General features: G+C 43.1%; 1 protein-coding gene across 1 annotated transcript in view; it reads left to right on the top strand.

Annotated features, from left to right (window-relative positions):
* Positions 1-8,672: 8,672 nt before the first annotated feature.
* Positions 8,673-25,651, top strand: part of cntn4 (contactin 4) — a 131,398-nt gene continuing 114,419 nt past the window's right edge. Inside the window, exon 1 of the mRNA XM_070839447.1 lies at positions 8,673-8,772. Within this exon, the coding sequence (XP_070695548.1) occupies positions 8,673-8,772 (100 nt within the window). The remainder of the gene's footprint in view (positions 8,773-25,651) is intronic.

Raw genomic sequence — 25,651 nt, 5'->3', positions numbered from 1 at the left:
TTTGCTGTACGGTGGGCATGAATTTAGCGGTGTTAGCCAATCATATTCTGAGTTGTGGGCAGGATGGACATAGAACTACATAGATCAGATGGACAGTAAGTCATCCAGAATTGATCACATTAACATGCCCCTTTTGGGGGGGAAAACAATCCCTTGTATGACGTAGACAGCAACAACGTATGAATTAATAACACAGTGTCAAAGACATGCTGTATAGTTGGTTGAACCAGTACTAAAACCAAAAATGTTGATCTCCAATTAGTAAAAAGATCCTGATAGAGGGACTTTATGGCTCCAAGCTACATGGTAACGCTACATGCTCATGTGTTAGCTGCTGGGCCGCGTGCAAGTGAGTCATCTGTGTTAATCTTAGCTTATTTTAGGGACGCAAAGCCAAACCAATTTTACTTTCATGAATTTCATCTTAACTGCTTTAGACTAACGTTAGCGGCACATGCAGGGCAGGTCAGTGGCATTGAGCCTTAAACAATATGTTGTAATTGGAAGTATATTAACCTTAATTTGAATTGAATAATTTGAATGAAGGGGCGGTAGAGTGGGTCATTCCTCAATCAGAAGGTCGGTGGTTCGATCCCCCAGCTGTGAGTCAGCATGTCGAAGTGTCCTTTGGCAAGACACTGAACCCCAACCTGCTCCTGAAGCAGCTTCAGTGTGTGAAAGAACAGGCTCCTCCACCTTAGATTCCTCCTGAATGAATGATGAGTGAGTGGGTGGATGAGGATGTGATGCGAAAGCTCTTTGAATAGTTGAAATGACTAGAAAGGAGACGTACAAATACAGAGCATTTACCATTTCATTTATAGGCTGTAACCTAACATTAACTAGGCCAGCTGGCAGAGCACAGCACTGTTGCTAGCTAGCATAAAATCAGTGGAGAAGAACTGAAAAGTAAAATATCCAAGCCGTGTTTTTGACTGGCAGCAGACCCTCTGGACTGATGAAATAAAGAGAGCAGGATAAAAGGATAAAATGTAGTGGGTATAGTTAAAAAACAAATAGAAAGTGAGAAACAGCAGCACAGCTTCTGTGCCCCCACCTCCTACAGAAGACAGGAAAAGATCATCCCATCCCAACATAAAAACATGACAGTGTCCTTGGCAGCTCAACAGTACAGCGGAGTATCGTTAAGGCCATCAGTTTGAATGATCTGTTCAGTAGAAGTGGCGTCATTATCCAGGAGCCTGATCCATCGCTTTGCATTACGTTACAAGACTTTTATTATTACTACAATACTATTATATTATTTACATACAAAACCCATTCGTAGATCATCTAGATGCAGTGTTATTACTAATTCAGCTGCACTGGATATTTCATGTATTCAACAGCTATAACTTTTACAACCCTACTTTTAGGGCAGTCTTTACAGTGTACAAAGAAGTGCAGCTGAATTAGTAATAACACTTCATCTGGGTGAAAAATAGATATGTAGGTTAACACATTACGTGTCACCACCATGGGATATGGTGTTAAGAACATGTGGATCTATCACATATTCCTGTGAGATCAGGCTGGGTTAAGCGTAACTCCTCCACTGGTTGATAAGAGGCTCCGGACAGACAGAGTTTTCAGCGCTCTTCATTTGGTGAGTAACTTTAATACCCTGTAACTGTAAGTGAGCGTGAGAGCTGGCAGCTCCGTGCCTGCTGAGCTGTGGTCTCTGTCTGATGAATAAGCTGCATGTTGCATTATATCACGTTCTCTTTTCTATTTTCTATTTGTTTACAAGAACGTGATACTGCCGTAGCTGTAACCTATGGGTTGATGAGGGAACTTCTGACTATAAGGTCGACCAAGGAATGTTTTTACAAACCTATACATACAGTATTGATTTGTGTGTGTGTGTGTGTGTGTGTCTGAATCAGAAACAGGACTTTATCATGGAGCTCACAGTCCTCCTCAGAAGTCACTTTGCTTCATTGATTGAGCAACTCGATGAGAAATGTGTGTGCAGTGGTTGTGTTTCTGATCAGAACACCGCGGTATATTTGGTTGATGGTGTTTCTGAAAAAAGACGCCAGCTCCAAGCTTTACATCTTCACTCCGCCTACCATGAGGAATCAAAATGGGCCACGCTGCTGGTTTTTCACAGTGCTGCTCTCATTGTGAGCTTTGTCAGTCTGTGGGAATGTGTATATTTAGATCAGACTTAGACTCTGGTTTAGACTTTTGTTCAAGTTTCTGTTGTGCATATCAGTGTTTAAGAGACAATATGAAATGTTAGTGAGAAATGAACACTTTTTTTTAAACCATTTTTGTCATGCAAGGCGTAAGAAACATACTGTAAATCTACAAGCTGCATCTTGCCGTATCAAGCCGTATGAAATACGTGATAGATGGTGATGAATGGCTTCATGAAGGAGAGTGAAAATGGTGGAGCAGGTAGCTTTCCCACATGTTGGCTGGCCAGTATGAGACATCTGTCTACATGTCAGTACAAAGACTCTGCATTGAAAGTATGTCTAGGATGCATCTTGAAATAAATTCATACTCTTGATGTTTTACCTTCATTCCAGCATAACACAAATGTGAAATAAATTGGAATGGTTTTTGTTTTCACAAAAGAATCCAGTTGTTGTACATGTCAAAATTAAAAACGTTGTGTTCCTGGATTTGTGTGTTTTATGACAAACAACCGTTAATATGATGAACTTTCATGTGACACAAGGCTCTGGCTGTTATTTTTCACGTATTGCCATGTGTGGTCCCATGGTCCTGTTGAAAGCCCAGGGGCCAGGGCCACGGTTCCCCACTGCTCTGATGAAATAAGGCTGGTTGACATCATTTCTTCCATAACAAAAATGAATCTGTGTTATGACAGATGAATGGACAAATGATGCAATCGTCTTCAATAACATGCATGTGAGGCGTACTGCATAATGCTCCTGCCTGGTTTAACTGTGTCCTCCTTCTTCTTGGCCTGCTGTGGCTGTCAGCTGCATCTTTTCACTATAAGCCACGTTTTCCACTTTTGTCATTGCTGTCAGTGCTGGTCGGCAGGGGTTGGGTGACTTTTCCGATTTAGAAAAAGTGTTAAAATAAAGACCAACTGAACATTACAGCCCAGTCTAAAACAGTCTTTGTGAGACTGGCTGCAGCTTTAAACAGGTTAACAGACACTCTCAGCTGAAACCTGTGATCGAGGAGCAGAACATCTGTAACCATGGTAACTGTACACATTAAAGATGGCCATGGCCCTCACAAATCTTCGAAGGGAAACATGCATGAATAAAAGTGAGATTGAGCTAAAAGGTGGGTTTTTTCTTTGTGGTTTCTTTTTTTCAAAATTCACTCTTCATACAAACAAATCTCTATCTGCTGCCATTTCAACGTGTGCTCAAGTGTATTGGAGGTTGTTGGTGGTGTGCCAGAGAACTTTTAAAGCTGCCATTACTATAGAGGAATGAGTAACAGCATGCAAACTGGGCATTGTGTGGGTACCAAAGAAGTTCTTGGTGCTGTCATGCCTGTGGCTGCTTCACCCTGAAATGTTAAAACACCAAATAATCTATAGTTTCTCGTGCTGAATGCATCCCAGGACTTGCAACCCTGTCTACTAAAACTTTTGCCTGTTACAAAATGTTTTTGCCTTAATGCGCTTTTGAGAAAATGTAGTAGTTCCCTCTATTCCAGAGTCCATTGACAAAAACAGAAATTTTACTTCACATAACACTTTGTGTGACTAACCCTTTAAAATTCCAAAGGGGTAGTGGTAGATCAGAGTAAGCAAGGAGAGCTGAAACAACATCCAGTGTAGCTAAAAAGCTATGTGAGGAGGAGATGAACACACAAAATGGATGTGATAAATAATATGAATTTGACAGAAACGATGCAGTAATGTAGTGCACCTCTGTACAGACACGTGATCACTGCTAAGCCTGCGCTCCCAACTTTGATCACCCAAAACATTGCTTCCCCACTTTTCTCCACCCTATGTACCAATATAGTCCATGTTTGCCACATCTTATTATACAAAATAAGAGGGTGGGGGGTGGCGTTACCTATCAGCAGCTTGTAGTACCATGCTGACATCCCTTCCCAGAAAGTTTCGTAATAATTCACACCCTAATTCATGAGTTTCACATAACAGCCGTGTGACCTCAACAACCTTCCTGCGACACAAATGTGTGAGAAACACACACTGACACAGTCGAGTCGTTTCAGCTGCTGCTGCAAAGAAACAAGCTGCAGATGAGGAAACATGGTGTAGTAACTTGTTCATTCCGAGCAGCTGTATTAACATTTTGGTTAATTGTTCATACATTTGCCACTTGAGCGTTGTAAACAAAGCCAGGCTCAGGCAGTGACCAACAAATTCTCATCATTATTCCACCATGATGGAGTAAAATGAATCTGGTACACAGATCCAAGATTAGCATGTTCTCTCGTCATTAGGGAGGCTGCTGTAGTTTAATTATGCATATGTTAATTAGAGAAATTAGAGAAAAATAAAGTTGCAGTGTTAACAGACATGCCCGTACTTGGTTCCATCCGTAGAGTTTAAAGTTGGAGCTCGAACAGGAACAGTTATTTAGTATGTAGCGTGCTGTGACCAGCACGGCTGCAGTTCAGTTTTAACATGTGAATCATAGCTGCTGTAAACTTCTCATCTTGACGACTGAACAAATTTCGACGTGTCAAATTGCAAGTTTATTGTCATTTGCTTAAAACAATGCAAACATCATCACCAGTGTTGAAATTCTTAGTCTCAGGTTGACATAGTCGGGACTGTAACGGCAAACCAAGTGATTGCAGTATAAATAGTACAGAAAATAAAGTATTTAGAAAGAAGAATGTTACTGATGTGGACGTCATAAAGAGTCATAGGTCACAACAATGCAGTGTCATACTGAGTGCTAAGACAGACATGTTGACTGCAATGTAATCCTAACTGAGGATCCACATTAGACGCGTCTAAGCGTTCTGTCATCCGATGAGCACTGACTGTGGCGACCGTAAGCAGCTGCCTGCTTTTGGACGTCTGAGTGAGTGAACAGCCGACAGACAGCCGAAATGTACTTAATCTGCCTGTAAAGTTAGTGAAACATACAAACTCACGGGCCGACGGGAAGCTTTGATCAGTCAATGTAGATACGGTTAATACGTTTAAAAGCCAAATACAGTGGGATGTGTGTTAAACGCCACAAATATAGACTTGAGACGTAGAAAATGTGAGGGGATTGATTCATTTAAATGGAAGCATCACTCTTCAGTGACAGACGTCAAAACGCTTGTCAAAACAGGGATGCGATGCAATACTGACATAAAAAAGTTCTGGTCCTGCTGGTCGACAGGAGCGTGACAGTGGAAAGAGTGTGTCTGGGATGTTTCGGGTCAGAGAGGATCCGCTGTGCCTTCCTCCTGCAGCGCTGGCCACAGAGGTCCTGGATGGCTGGCAGCTCAGCGCTGGTGATGTGTTGTGCTGATCTGACCGTCCTCTGCAAAGCTCTGAGGTCGAGCTGTTCAGCTGCCACTATCAGCTGTGTCGTGGACATTACAAAAATAGCCATTCTCAGTAAAATGACACTTGTCGTATCCCTGTAATCCTCTCAAAATCACACGCACAGAGTGGGTGAACACTTTTTAATTTGATCTAAAGTCTAACTATGTCCCACATTATCACATGTCCCCGCTGAGAGCACAGAGTACCCTCCAGGCATCCTTGTTAGCATGTCCTCTAGCAGCTCAGCGGGCCCAGCTGACACCAGGGAACTGCTCAAAAGACAGCGCCTGGAAAGGTGTGATGAGATGAGATGTGCAACGGTGAGCAGGGAAATGAAGATCAGTGCATCACTCGTGGGTGATGAGGTGGCACGCCTTAAAACACTACACCTCTCCCTTTGCCTCCTTACACTCTACCTGTGTTTATGATCTTCTTCCAGTCTGAGAAAAAAGAAAAACATTCCTGGATTCACTGGAGCGCCATATAGGTGCTGCTGTCTTTCTCTGCTGCTCACAGGCTTTAATCTTAAAGTCATCTTCTTGTTTTGGCCTGAAAATAGCTTGGGAGAAAATTATACACATCAACACATCCTTTGCCAGTGTGCTTTCTCTTGCAACTTCCATTTTCATTTGCACATGACAGAGGTAATTAATCTGCTGCACTTTGACCTGTGCAGCCTCTGTTTGAGCGCCTGTCTAATTGTTTGTCTGTAATGTGCCTGCTCATTCCGCCACTGTTCATTAACAGTCGATGAACACTGATCTGGGCTAGCACGAGAGTTTAACAACTAGTCATATCCACTCAAATGTCTTTATGGTAGAAGGAAGCTTATTTGTCATTTATAAAGACAAAATGCTCTTTCATTTGTAAAAATATGTAATGACAAGGCCAGCCAGGCGCTGTTCCACCTGCGCCTTCTCCTGATGTAAGATCAGATGTTCCTGTTGTGCAGAAGCCGGCCAGTCTGAGAGACGGGAAATATCACGTCAGCGAGTTTCTTACGCACGGTGCATCTTCAGCTTGTGCATTGAGCATCACAGCTGCTGTTTATGCTTGTTTTCAGGCAGTGCTCTGCTGTCTCCTTTACCGAGAGGCTTAAGAACTCTGAAGGTGTCATGTCTTCATTCACTTCATATTTTCTTCCTTTGACAAAACAGCTCCCTGTCTGTATCTTACAGAGATACCATGACATGCTGAGTTTTTCTCCTTACCAGGCACACATCAGTTTGGGAAAAAGTCCCCTCTGTTCCACAGCAGGTTAACAAACTGATTTTATTGGCGTCATGTAGAAGTGAATATTTAGTGGAACAGTCTGACGTTAGAAAAGAAGAATTATACCACTCTCATATCTCTACACTGATGTGAAGCCACGGCCGGGATGTGGTTAACTAAAGCTGCAGTCTGCAAACGAGAACAAATCAGCACCTCTAAAACTCTAATCAACTTATTTCATTTGCACAAAAGCAGAAATGTATAAATGACACGTTGTGGGTAGTTACATGTGATAACTTGGCTATTGCCTGGCTGGACGCAGTCACTTCCTGGAGGGTAACTCTTTGTAAAACCACAACTTGATATCTCTACACTTAGAGGACGGGAACAGGATACAACATGTCAGTATGTGAGCCTTAGAGCTGCTGACCGGCACAAAATGTGCAGCTAGCTCCGGTGTCTTCCTCTGCTTCCAGTCTTAATGCTAAGCTAAGCTAATCGGCTTTATATTCATGTTTAGGGTACAGATATGAGAGTGCTACTGATGTTCTTATCTAACTCAGGACAAGACCATTTAAACTGCTCTTTAAACCTACTACTATAAAAAAATACTTTAAGACAATATCACATTATATTTACAAGAGTTAAAGTCTTAAACTTTTATTGATTATTCCACCTTTTAACATGAAGCCGTCAGTCAGCATACAAAATGATGTTATACAAACATGTTATACATCACATATCCTGAAAAAAGGGAAGAATACAATGGCTCACGCAATATTTTGATTTGCATACATGCAGGTGCTTTTAGATTATTGTATTGTGTATATGTATGCATGCATGGACTTAGTTTGAATTAGTAATGGTCTCCTACTTTGTGCCAATACCAGCGTGTTTGTGTTGAACCAAATATTAACAGTAAATACTTTGACAGACCAGCACCAGACTAATTTACTGTTTGCAAGTGTCTCCTGACAGCCTTCTTCTGTATTTAAGTATGTGACAAGGAAAAACTTCTACTGAGGAAAATGCAGAGTATTGGTCACAGGAGGGCATGTCACCCTATAAAACAAGCAAGTTGCTAATGACTTTTTCAGGAACTAATTTTCTGCTTTGTGGCACAGCCCATAAAACAAGGTTATTGTCCTCCATCAAGGGATGAATAGAGATTTAACTGTCTTTTCTGTTTATTGTCTCGCAGTAATATTTACACGTTGCTTATGCCACAAATTGAAGCGAGTCTCTGTTGACTTTGTCACTTGCATCCCGTGTTTTCTTTTTTTAAACCCATTAGCAGGGTAAAAGCACTGATCCATTCTGCATGTTGACAACAGTCTCATCTGTGTGCACCGTAGACATTTAACAAGAACCCACGTGTCCTACCATTTCACCTCCCTGAGCTTGCATATTCTGCATGTTGTCTTGATTTTAAATAGTCAAAACACAGGATTGCTGCAGAAGAAATCAATGTGACAGTAATGCTGAAATTAGCTTTAAAATGCTGAGCTCTGACTATCACAGAGGCCACACACGTGCACTCCGCTGTAATTCTCCTACCTGCTAGTACTCCCATAGCTCTGATCCAAACCCCAGGAGCTGGATACATGATGACTCGGGTGTCCTAGATGGAAACATGATTTTAATATATGTGGAAGGATGGGCTGTTACACCAGGGTTTCACTAATCATACAGCTGTGTGTGTGTGTGTGTGTGTGTGTGTGTGTGTGGACCACTCAATTAACACAACGTCCCCTGAAAAGGCATCTTAAAAAAGAGAAAGAGGCTCCAGTGATCTTGAAATTCAGCAAAGCACTTTTCAGGAAAGCTGGCCATCAGGGTGTTTACAGCTTTCAGTCAAACGATAACCTTACTGATGAATGACTGCAGCGCTATTACTTCATTATGAGTGCACAGGAAGTAGTGTCCATCCCTAGTAATGACCCTGATGGCCATCGATAAAAAGGCCTGATAAAGGCAGCAGACTTCCTGAGCATGGATGGATAAATACAGCCTGAGTAATGAGACCCGGGCTGCCGAGGATGACAGCTCTGCTCTATATCATATGCTGCTGTGTGGTGCTGGGGCGGCGGTAGAAGGTAGGTGGGGGGGGGGGGCTTTGAAACCTTGGTGTGAGCTCTCTCATTCGCAGCTGGCTTTCACACAATGGTTGTGTTCTCTGAGAGAAAATAACTTGATATCAGAGAGACAGTAATGAGAAATTCCATTTTCAGTCATCTGCTTCTCACCACTGCACTCTCAAGTGAAAAGCTGTAGAAAGAAACTGCATCAATCTTCCACATACAGTCTTCTGGGATGAACCATTTAAGCACAGCTCACAATGGTCCCGAGGATACATCAAAACAACATCACCAATGTTTCAAATGAAGTTCATCCCTCACCCACTGTGCTAATTAACACAGCAATTGATTAATCCATTACTTGATTTTTGTCCTTAGTCCAGCTGAAGCTAATAGACGCTCAATAAACTGGACGTTTACACTGTGAGAGAAACATTTCATTCATTGTTGAGGAAAAACCTGGCTCAATTTCATGGTTCAGAGGTTTTACTGTCCAGTGGAGAGAAAAGACAGATCTCATGGAGGTTAGCAGCGGTCATTAGCAGGCTGGGAGGCAGACACTAAACAGCCACAGCGCCTCCTTTTCCCCAGCACAGAAACATCATGAACGATCTCCTTAATGGCTCCTCTGCTTCACGCAGGAACAACAGCATAGGAAGCGATGTGGAGCAAATATCTAGAGTCAGATTAAAACCCGTGATGCCCTCAGCACACCGTCGGAGGTGTGCTTTTAGCTCACTGAGCAGCCGGGGGGGCGGCGTCGGTGGGCTTCATTTAGCCAAGACTGACCCCAGCCTGAGGTGAGATTTCCTCAGTTAATACTGCTGTTTTTTTCCACCCACCAGCTCATCTCTCTCTTTTCCCGCTCCTTTGCAGGTCAACTAGGAATATCCTCCATACATTCTTACTAATTACCACTGGTCTAGCACATAAATTGATTTTTTAAAGGAGTAAATCTTCTGGAATCCCTCTCACTATAATTAAGGCTTATATCAGGATAATGGAAAATGGTGGATCAAAGGTTGAATTAATTGCAGAGTTGAGCATGTAATTCAGGTAGTGAGAGTGAAGACATGCTGTTCGTGTAAAGACAGACACCAGCTGAATGACAGGAGTAGATACTAAATACTAAATACATGTTTGGAGACAGTATACTTTCCAACCCTTAAGATTTCATAAACATGGTTTCTCTCCCAGGGGTTGTCACCACCAACTGCAGTCATGTCTCTCCCAGGATTTCACTAAACACATTAAAAAAAAAAAGCCTGATGCACATTTTACAAACACACATTGTGAAACTCATCCTGGGATCTTTAATGTTAACCACCTAAAAGTGTTTATTTCTGGCTTAATAGATACCAGTGCAGCAGACGCATGAAAACACCAGACCCCTGAATAACGTCGGGCTCTTGTTGTAGCAGGAACAGCACGAGTGTTAACAATGACATTAACGATGGCTCTTCAACGTTATCAGTTGGACCTGTGCTTTTCTCAAAACGCCTGCTGAGAAAATGTTTATAATATCTGTTAGCAAGACGCCTGCTTCTTGAAAAGTAACAGTTTTCATTTGATCAGATCACTGTCAGATATATGAAGCATACTAAGTAAAACACACCACCACTACAGTACTACCATGACCGTAAAGATAAGTCCAGTAAAATATGCAAAACATAGGAAACCTCAGCATCAATAATTTTAACGACTAAACCCTGCTCAGATGTAGCAGCACCTCTATAGCTCACCAACGGTGGTGCGTCATGTCATAATGAACTGACCTTCTGAAGGTAGTTGTTTTTGTAGAATACTTTTCACTCTCAATCGAGTACATTTAGGATGAAATACCTGTACACCATTACATTGGGTATCACCATTACGTAGCTACATTGGGCTGTGGAGCAGAGGGTCCGTTTAGCAGTAAATGTACAGTTTGTGAAGAATAAAGGCTGCAGCTTCCCAACAAATGTACACACACACACACACACCCACGACGAATGAATTCTTTTTGGAGCTCATGGTTAGCATCGCAGTACGAGACTCTCCGAGACATTCGGAGCTGTTTTCCACTGTTCATGATGGTCAGCTGTGGCTGCAGTGGCCTGTCATCCCCTGGCTGGGTTAAACAACTACTAAACCTCTGATGTAAATCTCCCCAGTCTTTGAAAGCCTGGACACTAAATGTGCTGTGGTGCTATGTGGCATCTAATATCCAGGGAGGCATAAATATATATATATATATATTACGGGCCGACTAAACGAGGGAGGAGAAATCATTATAAATACACATTCCTGTGGGAATAAATTATGGCACACGGAGACACACAAAGTCACACCTCTGAAATAAGCATGGTGCTACCAAATGGGGTTTGGGTGTTGTTATTGCTTTTTGCTCTGTGTGTGTGTGTGTGTGTGTGTGTGTGTGTGTGTGTGTGTGTGTGTGTGTGTGTGTGTGTGTGTGTGTGTGTGTGTGTGTGTGTGTGTGTGTGTGTGTGTGTGTGTGTGTGTGTGTGTGTGTGTGTGTGTGTGCGCACAATGTCACATTTTGGGACCAGTTTTGGACTTGAAAGCAGCTGAAAGTTGGACAGTGCAGTTAATTAGGGACATAAGAGGTGCCTCCACTTTTTTAAAACCACAGCTGCATTTAGCTCAGCTAAAAAGTTTTGAGGTTACGATTAAGGTCTGGGAAGCCTGCAGGGAATTAATATGCAAATCAATGAAGCATTTCCAAAACTGCTACAAACAAACAAGCACTGTTATATGTGTGTAAATACTTTTGTGCACATCCAGAGTGTCTAAGCTGCAGTTTGGAACACACTGGTATCCTGTGGAAGTCATGATTCAGCAGTGAATGGATACACCAAATGTCTCAGTAGCAGAAAAAACTGCTGAATGATGGTCAGAGCGTCGGTATGAACTCCTGTTGAGGCAGTAATGGTGTAGACCTGTCAAAGCCGCTGCCTGGCTATCATCCCTTAAAGCCTTTGACACATTTTAAGTCCAACTTGAGACTCCTCTTCTTCGACAGTTAGATATCCTGCTGATACACTGCGCTTCTTTAGCTCTGACAGACTGTGTGATTATGTAAATGTCTGTGGTTCACACACACACACACTGAATGTTTCACTATCTTTGTGGGGACTTTCCATAAACACAACGTATACTGTAAAAAAAAAAAACAGTAACCTATTCCTGACCCCGACCCTAACCTTAACCAACACCAAGCAAATACTGTATCGTATACCATCCACATGGCCCCACAAAATACTGTGGGCCCCAAACTGTGGGTATCCTCCCAGTTCTCTGGCCCTGTTAAGTGTTATGTACTGTGGGCTTGAACTAGTGAATACTGACAGATGCATGTGTGTTACTAGAATGACTTTACTAATGAAGGTGGAGATGCAGAGAGGTTCTGGACCTGTTTGACCTCCTGGCCCTGCACCCCATGTCAAGAGGCAAATATTGATCCTCTGAGGCGCTCAGGTCTAGGTGAGGAGTCCTTCTGTAATGGTCAGAGAAAGAGATGAATGATGGTGAGGTGATTTCATTCACACATGGTGGAAACTACATTTACATGTTCTTCACTGACTTCATTGACACTGGGTGGTTGGAGGCCATGTGGAATCACCAGAGGGACGTTTTGTACCCGTGGCACCAAGGAGTTAGGTCGTGGCGACTTCACTGCACTTCATCTGTGCAATATCTGACTGCTGATCCAATAAACACCTTCTGTTGCTTTTTTCATGCTCTCCAAAGCCCCTAATTACTGTGACACCTTATCAAGGTGTATTCTGCTTTTATATTTGATGTCATTCTATATTTTGACATGTATATGCTGTAGCTCTATATAGCTTCATTGCATGTAAACCTTTTACCTAATTACATTTATACTCTGCTTTTATATTTTTATGCCTTATACCTTTATATATCTTTTATTTTCCTATTTTTCCCCACATCTTATATTTATTTTTTTCCCGTAACAGCTCTCAGCCAAAGAATTTCACACAGTGTACTTGCGATAATAAGCATCTTGGATCTTGAATCAATGTGTCACTATAACACCAATATAGTTAAAAATGCTCCTTGTGAAACCAATTACAGCATCATCCTATTTCCGTAGTAACCAGGTGATATATTCTGTAATATTAGTCCTGTTATTGTTATTCATATATTAACTATTGTCATGATTTCCACTGTCACCATAGTGCTCAATATTAGTCACACTCCTATTGTCAGTGCTATTGTTGCTGTTATTTTGGTTGCTGTTTGTTTTCTCTCTCTCTCTCTCTCTCTGTCTCTCTCTCTCTCTCTCTCTCCAACCTCCACCCAACACCGACCCTGGGTCTGTTTGAGGTTTCTTCCCGTTAAAGGGGAGTTCTTCCTCCACTGTGTCCTAATCTAATACCTGATGCTGCTCACGTGGGGATTCTTGAATCCTTAATGTTGAATTCCTGAATCGTTGGGTCTCTCTCTAATTAAAGGAAAGAGTCTTGAGATGATGCTGTTATGAATTGCCGCTATATAAATAAAGATGGATCTAAATAAATTCATGTACTATTATGAGACATGCAGTCGTTCTGTCTTCAGGAGTCGTGGCCCATGCGAGGTGCTCTGTGGCCCCCCCAGGGTGGTCTCCGGGTTCTCTCACTAAGGAAGGAACCCACGGTTGTTTTTTGTCTCAAGGACCCTTCAACGGGCACGTGTCAGACTACAGGCTCGCTTCATTTGAAGAGGCTTTGTCCCACATACCTCGTATCTGTGGGGTGTTTGATGTTCGACGTGACCCAGAAAAAGGAGTGAATAACTGCTCATTCTAGAGCTACAGTGGAACATCAACTTTTCAAGGATTTAAAAACAAAAATGAGATAATTTCGGAATTCTTGGATTCTGCTGCAAATACACACGTTTGGAGACCTGGTCCAAAAACTTCAAGACACTCACAATCAATACTAAAGGTTTGTGCGAAGCTAAATGAATTATTGACAGTGATTTTACTGAGAGGGAAAAACTCACAAGTGAATAACTTAGTATACAAGGCCCCCTCAGAGTGCTCCCCCCTCACAGTGCTCCTTCACTGGTGGTTATCTACTAATAATAACAGTTCTACCAACAATAGTAGCATTTCATTTTCTTCTGACCATGCTGAAATGGACCTTTTGCTATGTGACAAACTGAGCTTTAGTTTGCCAACAAGTCACTCAGACAGTCTGTTACCTCACAAAGTGATGTTCTCAGACGGACACAAATACGTCAGAAAGTATCTTGTTACAATGAACAAATATTTGCTCAGCAAATGTATGGAAATAAAACACAATGCTCATATGCAACAATGCATTTCATTAGAATACGAGTCTTAGGTAGGCGGTGCACTGCTGTTACTATAAGATGGATGGCCACAGACGATGAATCCTCAGACACAAGCGCACATCCAAAGAAAAAGAAACAAAGTCCATGTCCAGATGAAGAACCACAGTGAAAACCCCTCGGCGAGGAAGCTGTTTGGATCTCTGCTAGAGTGATGGGCGAAAACACCACAAATCACAGCAGGTGCTGCCAATGAAAACTAAATTCCTACTTCAACTTACTTCGTGCAGCCACAGTGTGTCGGGTTGCAGCATAATAGTCACTGAAAGGCAGCGTGTTGCGTTCACTGCCTCAGAAGAGGAATAAACAGTCCATGGTCGTGCGCCCTTACAATGGTGTCTTGCCAAAGACTGATTAGGCTGATCCTTGTACAGTTTTTTCTACAGTTTAAACCTGGGGATAAAGATAGAATTAAATTACATGTTGTATTTTAAGTATTGCAAACACACAAATAAAAGTTCTTAATGGATTTTATTACAAATTGCATCTCATTTTTTTTTTGTCCAGCAAAACACAAATCCCAAAATCTGTATTTTGTGATTAAATATGTATTTTAAATACGTTAAGTGAAATACTGCCCATCCCTGGTAATGTTAGTTGATGTTAGTTGGGGGGGGCAGGCCTGTTACTACACTGTAACAAGGCAGCCGAAGGTAGATGGTCCATCAACATGTCAGACTGGCCGGACATCCCAGCAGCAGGAGGAGGATGAGGAGGAGGAGGAAGGAGTAGTAGTTGAAGAAGGAGGGAGTCTGTTCTGCTTGGATGGTCGGAGGCTTGGGGGGGGGGGGGGGTAAGTCAGCACACTCTCTCTTTCTTTTCCTCCCTCTGTCTCCGCCGGCCGCGTGTCCGTGCGTCCCGCTCCGCTCCAGCACGGTTCGAGGGGGGTGGGGGGGTGAAGGAGTGAGGGGGTGAAGGAGTGAGGGAGGGGGGCTGAGACACTTGACGCATCGGAGTGAGTGAGCGAGCACTCCGAGGCTTCACTTCCCAATATGCAACCTGCGAGACGCCGAGCCGCCAGCAGCCACTGACACTGAGGGGGGGGGGGAGAGTGTGTGAGAGAGAGGGGGGAGAGAGAGAGAGAGAGAGGGAGAGAGAGAGAGAGGGAGAGAGAGAAGGGGATGGAGGCGCAGTAGTGGAGCCGCGCAGAACGGCACAGATCGGCACGGCTCGTGAATGTAGCGCTGCAGGAGAGAAAGCAGCGTCTTTGCGGATATTTGTGCGCCGGAGCGTCGACAGGGATGTGTGAGAGCACAGCTTCCTCTAGTGACAAGATACGGATTAATGTGAGGCTGTGAGACCCTCGGAGACATTTCACAGGTAAGAGTCTTCATCATCACCATCATCACCATCATCATCATCATCACTATTATCACTATTATCACTCTCAGTGTTTTTCTGTTGGGGTCCATGGAGTAACTTCAGCTGTCAGTCACACTCACATTAAGGCCAGTCCGTCCGAACTTTTCACAGATTACATCCAAGCTGCATATGGGGGGGGGGGGGGATTGCTTTCTCTGAATCCCCCCCCCCACCGCTGATCTCATTTGCCTCGTGCCTACTTTGTTGTGGGACTGTCATGGTGGACGCAAAGTAATGCGCGCGTGTGTGAGCGTGTCTCCGCTCGGTGCAGATGTTCGGTAATCCTCCGCCGGTGACCCTCCCGTCAATAATCCCTGCGGATATTTTGCTGATTATGCCGCCGCCGCCTCTGATGACCTCCCACCGTCTAGTCCGGGATGGATACCGGGATTAAGCCCGAAAGACCGGGAGAAAACTTGAGCTCCGGTGCAGCCTGTCTAACATTCCCTCCTGGGCAGTGGGGGGGGGAGTGAAAGTAGCCACAGACTGATTTAAAATGTAAGTTTTCTTTGTGTTGGTGGTTCGTAGACCCGGATGAGCAGCCTCTGGGCCCCTGTATCACCGCCCTCATGGTGTCCATCAGAGCATCTGTCCCTCACTGTACAAGCCGGCCGCCTGTGTCGGGCCTGGAGGCTGGTGGCCACAAAATGCCATATAAGCCAGCTTTAATATGTTTAATAGATACGAGCATCTGTGCAGCTTCAGCACATCGTTTGCCAAACCCGCCCACTCACATGAGAACTGAAAGTCAATCCTGTACAATGTTTTTCTGGCCCGGGAACTTAAAATGAAGCTCAATGAAGCTCGGTGCAGCCGGCACAGGCAGGACAATGTGTGTTTGTGATGATAACACCTGTCAGAGCTCCACTCTGACAAATGAGCATCTATCTGATGACTTATGCACATTGTTGATCCAGTCTTCAGTCGGTGGCTGACTGAGGAGCGGCTCCAGCAGCTCTGTGTGCGATCTGTTCTGCAGACTTCTCATCTGACAAGAGCTGAACTTATTCTAAAGGTTATCAGAGGAGGGAAAAAAAGAGAAAACTTCACCTTTAAAGGGTTCAGGAAGATTATTCTACAGCTTCAGTCTTGATTTGGGAACACGAGGGTGCGATAGCTTCCCGAAAGCCTGAGACAAGAGAGCAGAGGCTCTCTGGAGATGTAAGCATAAATATTTAAGACTTTAAAAATGGCTGAATTAAAACCTGGGGAGGGGAGAGTAGACTGTGCAGCTCATTTAACTACCAAATGATCAAAAACTTTCCATGAGGAGGTGTATAATCCCGAAGCTGCAGACACAAACTGGAGCTGGATGAAGTGCGTGGTGACCAGGGTCTAATGGTGTCCTGTGGCTGCATGACACAGCCCGCACTACAGGAAAACTGGCCTTTAATGGCCGCCAACATGCTGCCTGTCGTCAGTGATGAAGCACCAAAGTGACATTAAAAATATCCTGGGATATGTGCATTCGGAGGCACGGCATAAAACTTTCATCACACGGTTTCCTGCAGGAAGTATCGAAGTGATGTGTCATCAAGGTCATTTTTATTTCATGTCTCTCCAGGAAAGCTAGCTCAAAGAATGGAGCAAAGTGTTTGGATGTGTGTGAGATAACATGATGGAGAACTTTCCCTCTGGTCTCTCACACACACACACACACACACACACACACACACACACACACACACACACACACACACACACACACACACACACACACACACACACACACACACACACACACACACACGACTCTTGACATTGACTTGTTTTGTTACAGGATATCCTGTAAGCGCTGACGTTTTCAGCCACACGGACGCTCCCACATCACCCTGAGAGTGTCACCATCGGGCCGTCAGCGTGGAGTTTGGGGGGGGGTGGGGGCTGGTTATGAGACTTGTTGCTTCTCGTTGACATGACTCTGTTGTGTGCAGGTGTAGTTACAGCTTCATCCAAAGCAGTTCTACCTCGACTTTCTTTCTCCAGATCATTTCAGAAAGAGGTGGTTTCAGGTCCACCAAACAGTCAACAGGAAGAAAATCAATACGCAGCTATTCTGATAATCCATCAATTTTTCAAGTAAAAAAACCAGGTTTCAAATTCTGAAATGTGAGGATTTGCTGTCTCTGTTTGTCTGATATGACTCCAAACTGGATATTTGGAGGTTTTAAATTGTTGGTCAGACAGAAAGAACAATTTGAGTCTGACACAGAGAAACTGTGATGTGCATTTCTCCCTATTTTCTGACATTTCATCGACAAAAGAAATGTCAGAAAACAGATATGAACGATAAGATAATTGATTAAATGATTCATCACAGCGGACAACACCACTGACGTCTCCACGTGTCTCGTCGTGTCGGACCTGCAGGCCGAAGCTCACTGAAACCTGGTAAAATGCTGGAAAAGCAGCAAACTGCCACATGTGAGGAGCAGGAACTGAAAAATATTCAGTAAGACGGACGTAAACGTTGAATCAATCTCCCTTCTGATTAAATTCTTGTCGATCAACTCAAATGACCAATTGTTTGAGCTCTAATGAACATTTTAGAGACAAAACGATTCATTGATTAGGAGAGAAAATAATCACCTGATTAGTCTAATGAGAATAAAGGTTGTATGCTGTGTAACATGCATATAAGATATAATATATGTTTCTATTAAAAGAAAAAAGCAAAAATTCAAAAAGAGGTCAAGAAGAAAAAGATTATTTAGGCTGGTGGAATCGATTATTTCTCACCCTAATCATGTGAGCAGCCCTGCCGTCGAGCATCCATCATCCTGCGTGCACTCTAATAGACAATAAGACGTGTGGCGTAAAGTGTAAGTGTGGGTTATTTTGTGAGCACCTTGCTGATCAGGTTAAAATTGCTCTTCACAGGTCTAAGCGGTAACAAGCAGCAAATAAAAACAAATGCCCGGTGTCAGTTGTTTAGCACCGCTGCTTTTCTGCTTCTCTCTGCTGGATTTTCAGAGTAAACAGCGCTGAGAGATTTTCCACAGCACCATAATGGAGGAGGAAGCTGCAGGCCGCTGATGCTGCTGTACCGGATTGACTGTGGTTTTATGTATGCCGTGCATTACTGGTTTGTATCTGCTATGATAGAGCTGTTGGACAAGCTGATCTGCAAGTGGTTAAGAAGTATTGCCTGTCAAGCAGGATGCAGGAAAATGACGTGTTTATCCCTTCACCAAACTCCAGGAAAAAGGTCCGATAGGATGTAGTCAGGAGTGTCGGCACACCGTCGAGCAGATACAGAAAAGATGACTTTTGTTTTCACTGTCTCAGAGTGACTGTGGCGTATTGAGTCAGCTGGGGAGGAGAGTGAAAGGCAAGAAAGAACTCAGTGTGAGGCCTTTTTTTTTCTTTAGCTAAAAAATACAAAACTCCTCAAAAGGCAATTTCTCTAAATGAGTTGCGCTCAGTTTGACGTGTTCCTGCACGGCACACACTGGATTTCATTGAAACAAATCTTTTATCTGCGTGAGTCTGCATATAAAACCTTCCGCCCACCGTACTCCACTTCACAGGATGAAGAGTGCTCGCCTAATTCAGTCAAAGGAAGGTCAGGAAGAAGTGTTAATTTACACAAAAATATGTCCCGTCCTCACCATCAAAAGCGATTGTGTGCACACTGCTGTGAATTGGGAGCCTACCACTGTCAGGGATAAGCACACTTGACGATAATATAGCAGAGCTCCTCGGTGTTGTCTACCTACTCCCATCTCTCTGTTCATTTTTAATATTTAGATTGAAAGGAAAAAAGATCCAAGACGGCTCATTGAGACAGCTCCTTTTCCTGCTCTATTTATCTAGTCTCATTGGTTCAGTAAATGCCCTATTTGTAATCCAATCATATTAGAATAATTTATCTGCTTTAGCGATGCTGTATGATGCTCTGTCACTCCGAGGCCTTTGGTTTGAAGGCACCGCGGTCCTTTGGGGCAAGTCTTCATAGACTGTCTGAGCCTGCAACGTTTCCTAATTCAAACAGTGTTGCACACACACTGCCTCTCCTTGGGAATGGCTTTAATTGAGTGCTTAATAAGAGCAACGCCACACAGCAACCAACTTCGGGGGGGGATCTGAGCGCTGGAGCGGAGTGCTGCATTATTAAATGTACTTACATAAGGCCTGCAAACATCTTCTTTCCAGGCAATCTGAGCATGAGGTCAGGCTCATGATTCCTGTTAATAACAGGCCTCACGTGAAGGTGGGTTTGTCTTGCAGGAGATCCACAGCAGAACGTGTTCCGAGGTGTATTGTACTCCACCGGGTGTGGCTGTTGTGCGAGAGCCATCTTCCCTCCCTCATTTAGTACAATGTAGGCACTCGATAAAACCGCGTTCCCCACAGGGCATTGTTATTTTCTTTGTCTGAATCAAGATTAAAGGACTGAATAGGGCGGCTGAGATGGCACAAAGGAATGTTACAAATATCCCCTGAACACGGTGCTGCTTTCTGCTGATAACTGTCGATAAAATAGGAGCAGCCGCACGCTTTGTACCTGATGCTGTCACAAGCTTTTTAGGGCTGGTCCACTTTGTCTTTTGGCCAGAAATTTCCAGGCTGACAGAAACTGGATGGGCTGTCTTGGAGCATATGAGTGGCATACGGCAATTTGTCAGCTTCGTGTCATTAAACTAGGTTTTCTTACGTTTCTCTTTAGTTCGTTCCAGCAAAACAATGTGCTCATTATGATGTTTTTTAGCTCTGTGCTCACTATACAGTCTTCTGTGTCAAGCTGTGTGCTAGCGGTACGCCGTCGTGTACATGACATAGGGGCTTCAAAAACACTCAAAGTGTCCTATAGAAAAGAAAAAGGCTGTTTGTCCTTGTATTTCTTCTGAAACTTGTATTTCTTCTTCGATGTATCCTCCTTGTCTGGAGCTCTGTGAGGCAAACAAAGAAGGGGTTATGACACAAAACTGGGGCAGCACACTAAACAGTGTGTCTTGTCGGAAGAAGAGGAGGATCATTTTGAATCAAAAGAGTAAAATAGGAGAAGAGATTTAAATTAAAGTAAGGAAGCAAATCATATTATGCAGGGCAATCATACACGTTTTCTCTTATTTCGGTCATTCTGTCAGTTCCTCATTAATCTAAAGTGGTTTTTTATTTTTACAATTTTAAAATAGCAAGAAATGATGAAAATCAACACTCCATTGCTCAAATGGCATTTTGGTCCGCTAGTTCAGTTTCACTGGATCATAAGGAGACGCAGTGAGGTGGTGAAAACAGGTGTGTCATGTAACGTTTCTAATGATGTCGTCATCATCATCATCACCATCATCATCATCATTTTGGATTTGAAATAAATTGGGCGTTAGGGTTCAGGTTGTCAGTTGTCATTGAGTCAAAAAGAACAATACTACTAATAATAATACTAATAACAGAGTTGTCCAAAGTTATTTTAAATATAATAAAAAATATATAATATAATATAATAATATAATATAATATAATATAAGATAATATAATAATACAATATAATATAGATATATTTTGTCAGGAATAACAAGTCAGGATAGTACACAGGGGTTGAAATGATGATTTTTTTGTATCAGTTCCTCTACGTACTGATAACTTTCCCACCTGCACACTGCTTTCATATTTCAGCACGTCTGCTGCCGTCGTGGCGTCTTTTAGGCAGAATCAATGACAACGATCACATTTGGCTTCTTATTGCTATGCAGGCTTATTGGGATTGGTTAAGTTAGAAGCGATATACTGGGACGTGCTTTCTTTCTGTAAGATGATGGAGTGAGTGTCTTGTTAGCAGCGTTCTCACACACCACCAGCTGTTGTTCATGTGTAAAACTTTACCTTTGGTACATGAATGTAATAATGCTTTTATCCAGAAACACTTTGGATGATAAAGTGAATTCCTGAACGTGCTGGCTGCTCTGGTATTATGTTTCACACACTACAGTGTGAAGTGTCGTCCTCAAGGGCACCTTCACGGAGCCCGGATGATTTAAAGGTGTGTTTAGGTGCCACTAAACACTGCTCCTATGTACATTACAGATATTTATGTCTTTTGAATCGAACTAATCAGTCAGATTAGAACGATGAGGCTCTTTTATCCACATCCATTAAAATGCTGATCAGTTAATGGACTGTGCTGCTCAGTGTATGTTCTCTAACTGTTAAATGAGGAAATGGTGACGTGGTGTCTCTGGTCAGTCTCATTACTGGTATTTTGCTGCTGTCGCTTAAAAACTTGGTTTTGTTTACAAGTAAAACTCCCTAATGAGCGGAGGAATGTCGTGTCATGTGAAGCAGTGAAATAAGTTTGAAGAGAACTGCAGAGGATGCAAAGTGCAGGTATTCAAAATCTCTTCTGTTTCTCAAATGAAATAATTAGGCATTCCAGAAAGCTCTGTTTGTTTATCAGACCATTTCAGATAGATGAGATTCTGTAGTCGTTGTATCAAAGTGCAATTAGCTGCTTCATCCATTTAAACCAAGGACAATGAGAACAAAAGAACAAACGATTGTCTATTTGTCTTCGCTGTGGAATAGAACATTATTCATTTTATAAGAGAAGAGATGCAGATCAGTTCAGCCTAGAAACTTTGAATGTTCATTTGTGTGAGACGGTCGTAGTGTACAGTGGGAACTACAGGAGGTCCTTACGTGGGGAATGTCACTGGAGCCTGCTCTCTGCATCTGTGTCACTCATGGGGGAAACGTCAGATATCCGAATGTACCTGTACGGATGGCTGAGCCTCACTTCTCCTTTTGCCTCCATTTGGTGTTGCTGAAGAACTGATGCATGTCACTCCTGAGTGAGCGCCGTCAGCTGACCGCAGAGCCGGCCGGCGGTCACATGATGCTGAATTAATGAGCACAACTGAAGTTATCGTGTGGCGCCAGAGTTTTCTGTCATAACGAGACAATGAGGAAATGATGTAGTGTGAGTGGTTTTATGTGTTTCCCTGAAGTGATCTGAGTGAACAGGAGGCTTCCTCCTCAAGAAGAACTTTCACAAAATCTTAGAAAAGCTACAGTGGTCAAAACTCCTTAACTGGAACCAAATCAAAGTTTTCCTCCTAGAATAAGTTTCTTATCTCCAGCTTAAGTTCAGTTTCCCCTCAGATGACTTCTCCACACCGGGCTGCCACTCGAGATGTGGCAGGGTGATACCGTTCGGAGGAGACCCTCTCTAATTCTGCACTGTCCGAATGTGCCATCCACATCAGCGGGACTGTGGATCCGCAGCAGAGAGCTGCCACAGAGCAGAGGGAGGGCTCCCCCCTCCCTCCCCAGGACAGACAGACAGGAAGTAGATGTCGCATGTACAGAACAAACCACCAAAATCCCAGCAGAAAGATAAAACGTCTGCGTGTACATTATAGAATATAGTCAATATATTGACTGATTAATCACATGGTGTGCTGAAATGAATCGTCAGTCATGTTTTTTTTCTTCAGACTGAAACTTGTGTTAATGGATATTTAAATCTAAATGAATGTAGAATTTACATATGAATACAAACACTATTGTTTAACAGCATCTTCTTAACGCTGAACACAGATTCTCTCCTGTGAACTACAGATTTCACTTTAAACCATCAAGGCTTCAACACTGACTGTGGGCCTGAAAGGCAGATCTCTGATCAGCACTGACAGACAATAATAACCAATCCAGACCTGCATGTCAGAGTGCCAGGTTAGCTTCTAAACCATTAAGGCCATTAACATTAGAGGGCGAGAGACTCACCCTACAGAAGCAAACACAGCACGGTGGTTATCAGAAGGTTAACAGACAAACCTGGAGCAACAATACTCGGGTTGAGACACTGATTGAGAGTGAAAGGATGAACAATGCTAACTGTGGGGGTAGCTGTGGAGCTGATCAAAGAATGAAGAGGTCAGCCGTCTAATGTCAGGGACGAGCCCTGCTCTGCAGCCAGCTGACCTCAGTCAGGCTCTGGGACAGACAGGACCCTGCACTCTGAGAGCACGGTGGCCAAGACCGACTGTGAGGTATGAGTGGATCACCAGAAGCACCTTAAAGTCTGACCTGACACGAGCAGGCAGCCAATGAGGGGAAGCTAAAACTGGAGTAATATGATCACGTTTTGTGTTTGGCGCTCCGATTCTGCACTGATGGACAGAAAAGACGGTTTGCTAACATCACGGCTACGAACACGTCTGTGAACGACCATGAGCCACTGTGTTCTCTGTTTACTGCTCCACTCTCCTCTGCAGGTCCAAGCAGACCAAACCCCTGCAACTTTTGCATTGACTTTTTGATTGATTCATCTTTCAGCTTGCACATTATGAATCTTTGTTTACCCTGAACATTTGTACTGTGGGTCCTACATTTTTCTTTTTTTGGACATTTGTTGTTGCTGGAGATTTTCGCTTTGAGACCAAATGCACATGGGTCCTCGAGCTTTCCTAATGTCATGTCAGAGATACTGCAGTCTCTGTCAGTGAGGATTCCAGGGTCGGTATCTCAGCCTTCGCTGCATGTAGCCCAGTGTCTGCCAGGACTTACTGCAGTATCTCTAATTAAATGTGCTCAGTTTTGGGGCTCAAAGCTGAGATAGGAGCGAATGACTTGGCCTTTGTAAAGGAAAAAGGAACATTTACAGTATGCAGTGCTGAAATGATTAAAAGATTAGTTGATTGCAGAAAAATAGTGCTAAGTGAAAATATCACAAATCCACAATGGCTCTATCAAAACATTTGACAGTTTGCTTGCCTCCTTTAGTTTTACTACTGTAAACTGTTGTGTTTAACTCACTCTGATCAGTTCAGCAGATTTCTGATCTTGCTGGTTTGAGTTAATACACCTTTAAAATGCCGTTTCTCATTCTTATTATGTGCCTGTGGTGTGACCGCCGTCCAGCATAAAGCAGTCATTGCATTCCACGACGCATCAGAGTCATGAGGGCGGCTGCATCTTTACAGATGGTGGAAACACCTCTATTAAAGCTCATCAGTCCCTTCCATCACCACTGCTTCTGTTCGGCTTCCCACCCGGATATCATTGAACACTGGACGATGGATGTGCGAGGACCCGAGCAGTACATTAACCAAACGTGTTATCTCCTCCCAAGCTAATTTCATTCAGCGTGTGATCTGCTCCTCCTGCACACAGCCATCCGTTTCCTCTTGGAACAGGCTTTTGTAACAGATCGATTCTGGACTCTTTCTCTTCATCACTACATTTTTGGCTGGCAAACAGTGCGCTGACTTTTAGGGGAACAAAGCAGGTGATCTCTATGTGAGACAGTAAAAAATGTCTTTTAAAACAATATGTAATTATGTCGCTCTGAACTTGATGTGAACGCTGTTTCCTGTGGACACGTGAATGGACATTTTCTCCAAATACCCTCAACTACTGGTTAATGCCTATAAGGTCCACGAAGGTACACTTGTGATTATTGTTACATTAAATTAAGCTGTTAACTGTGTGATTGGGAAAAAACCCATCAATATTTCAATTTTCTGGTAATTTCTAGCTGACTCAAGGCATTGATTATCTCCTCCCCTCATACCCTGAAGCATCATCAGTCATTTCCTTTTACCAAATACAGTCGCACTGTATTACATGTGTGATATCTGATGCTCGAGTAGTACTGAACCCAATTTCTTAGGGAATTATGGCAGGGAATACAGAATATGGAGTACAGTGAGATCCCACAGTTAATATGAAGAATAGCAGCAGTGTTTGTACTTTGACCTGCAGCAGTGATGGCAGTAGTAGTAGTGCAGCAGTAGTTACAATGCTAGCAGGGGTAATGTAGGTAATGTAGGCAGCAGCTGTAGCAGCAGCATCAGTGGTAGTGCTGTTTTCATGTTAGAGGGAAAAGTGGGAATGATTGCATTAAAGATGACCGTTCATCCTTGAGTCCTTTTAATTTGAATTACATTTTTGTGGGGAGTGTCAACCTTGGTTTAACTTTCCTTGTGATGAATATAGGAGAAGATTGTGTCGTACTGTGTCGTGGTTGTAATATTTCGAGTGTTTTACCTTAAAGTGTAGCTGTTTGTTTTGTTAACAAGGCACAGCTGGATATGCTCTGTGTAGCCAGAAGATATATCAACTTCTATTTGCCTGGCATCAAAAACTAAATAGATTACCGCTGCAATAGGCAAGAGCAAGTTTGTGTGGCTCTCAGCAGTGTGTTATCTTTAGCTGCCGGGGTGCTTTATCAGGT

This window comes from Pempheris klunzingeri, chromosome 2 (assembly GCF_042242105.1).
Source record: "Pempheris klunzingeri isolate RE-2024b chromosome 2, fPemKlu1.hap1, whole genome shotgun sequence".
In the NCBI taxonomy this organism is placed as follows: domain Eukaryota; kingdom Metazoa; phylum Chordata; class Actinopteri; order Acropomatiformes; family Pempheridae; genus Pempheris; species Pempheris klunzingeri.
Note: the sequence above shows the minus strand (reverse complement) of the source record. Positions and strands in the feature narration are given on the sequence as shown.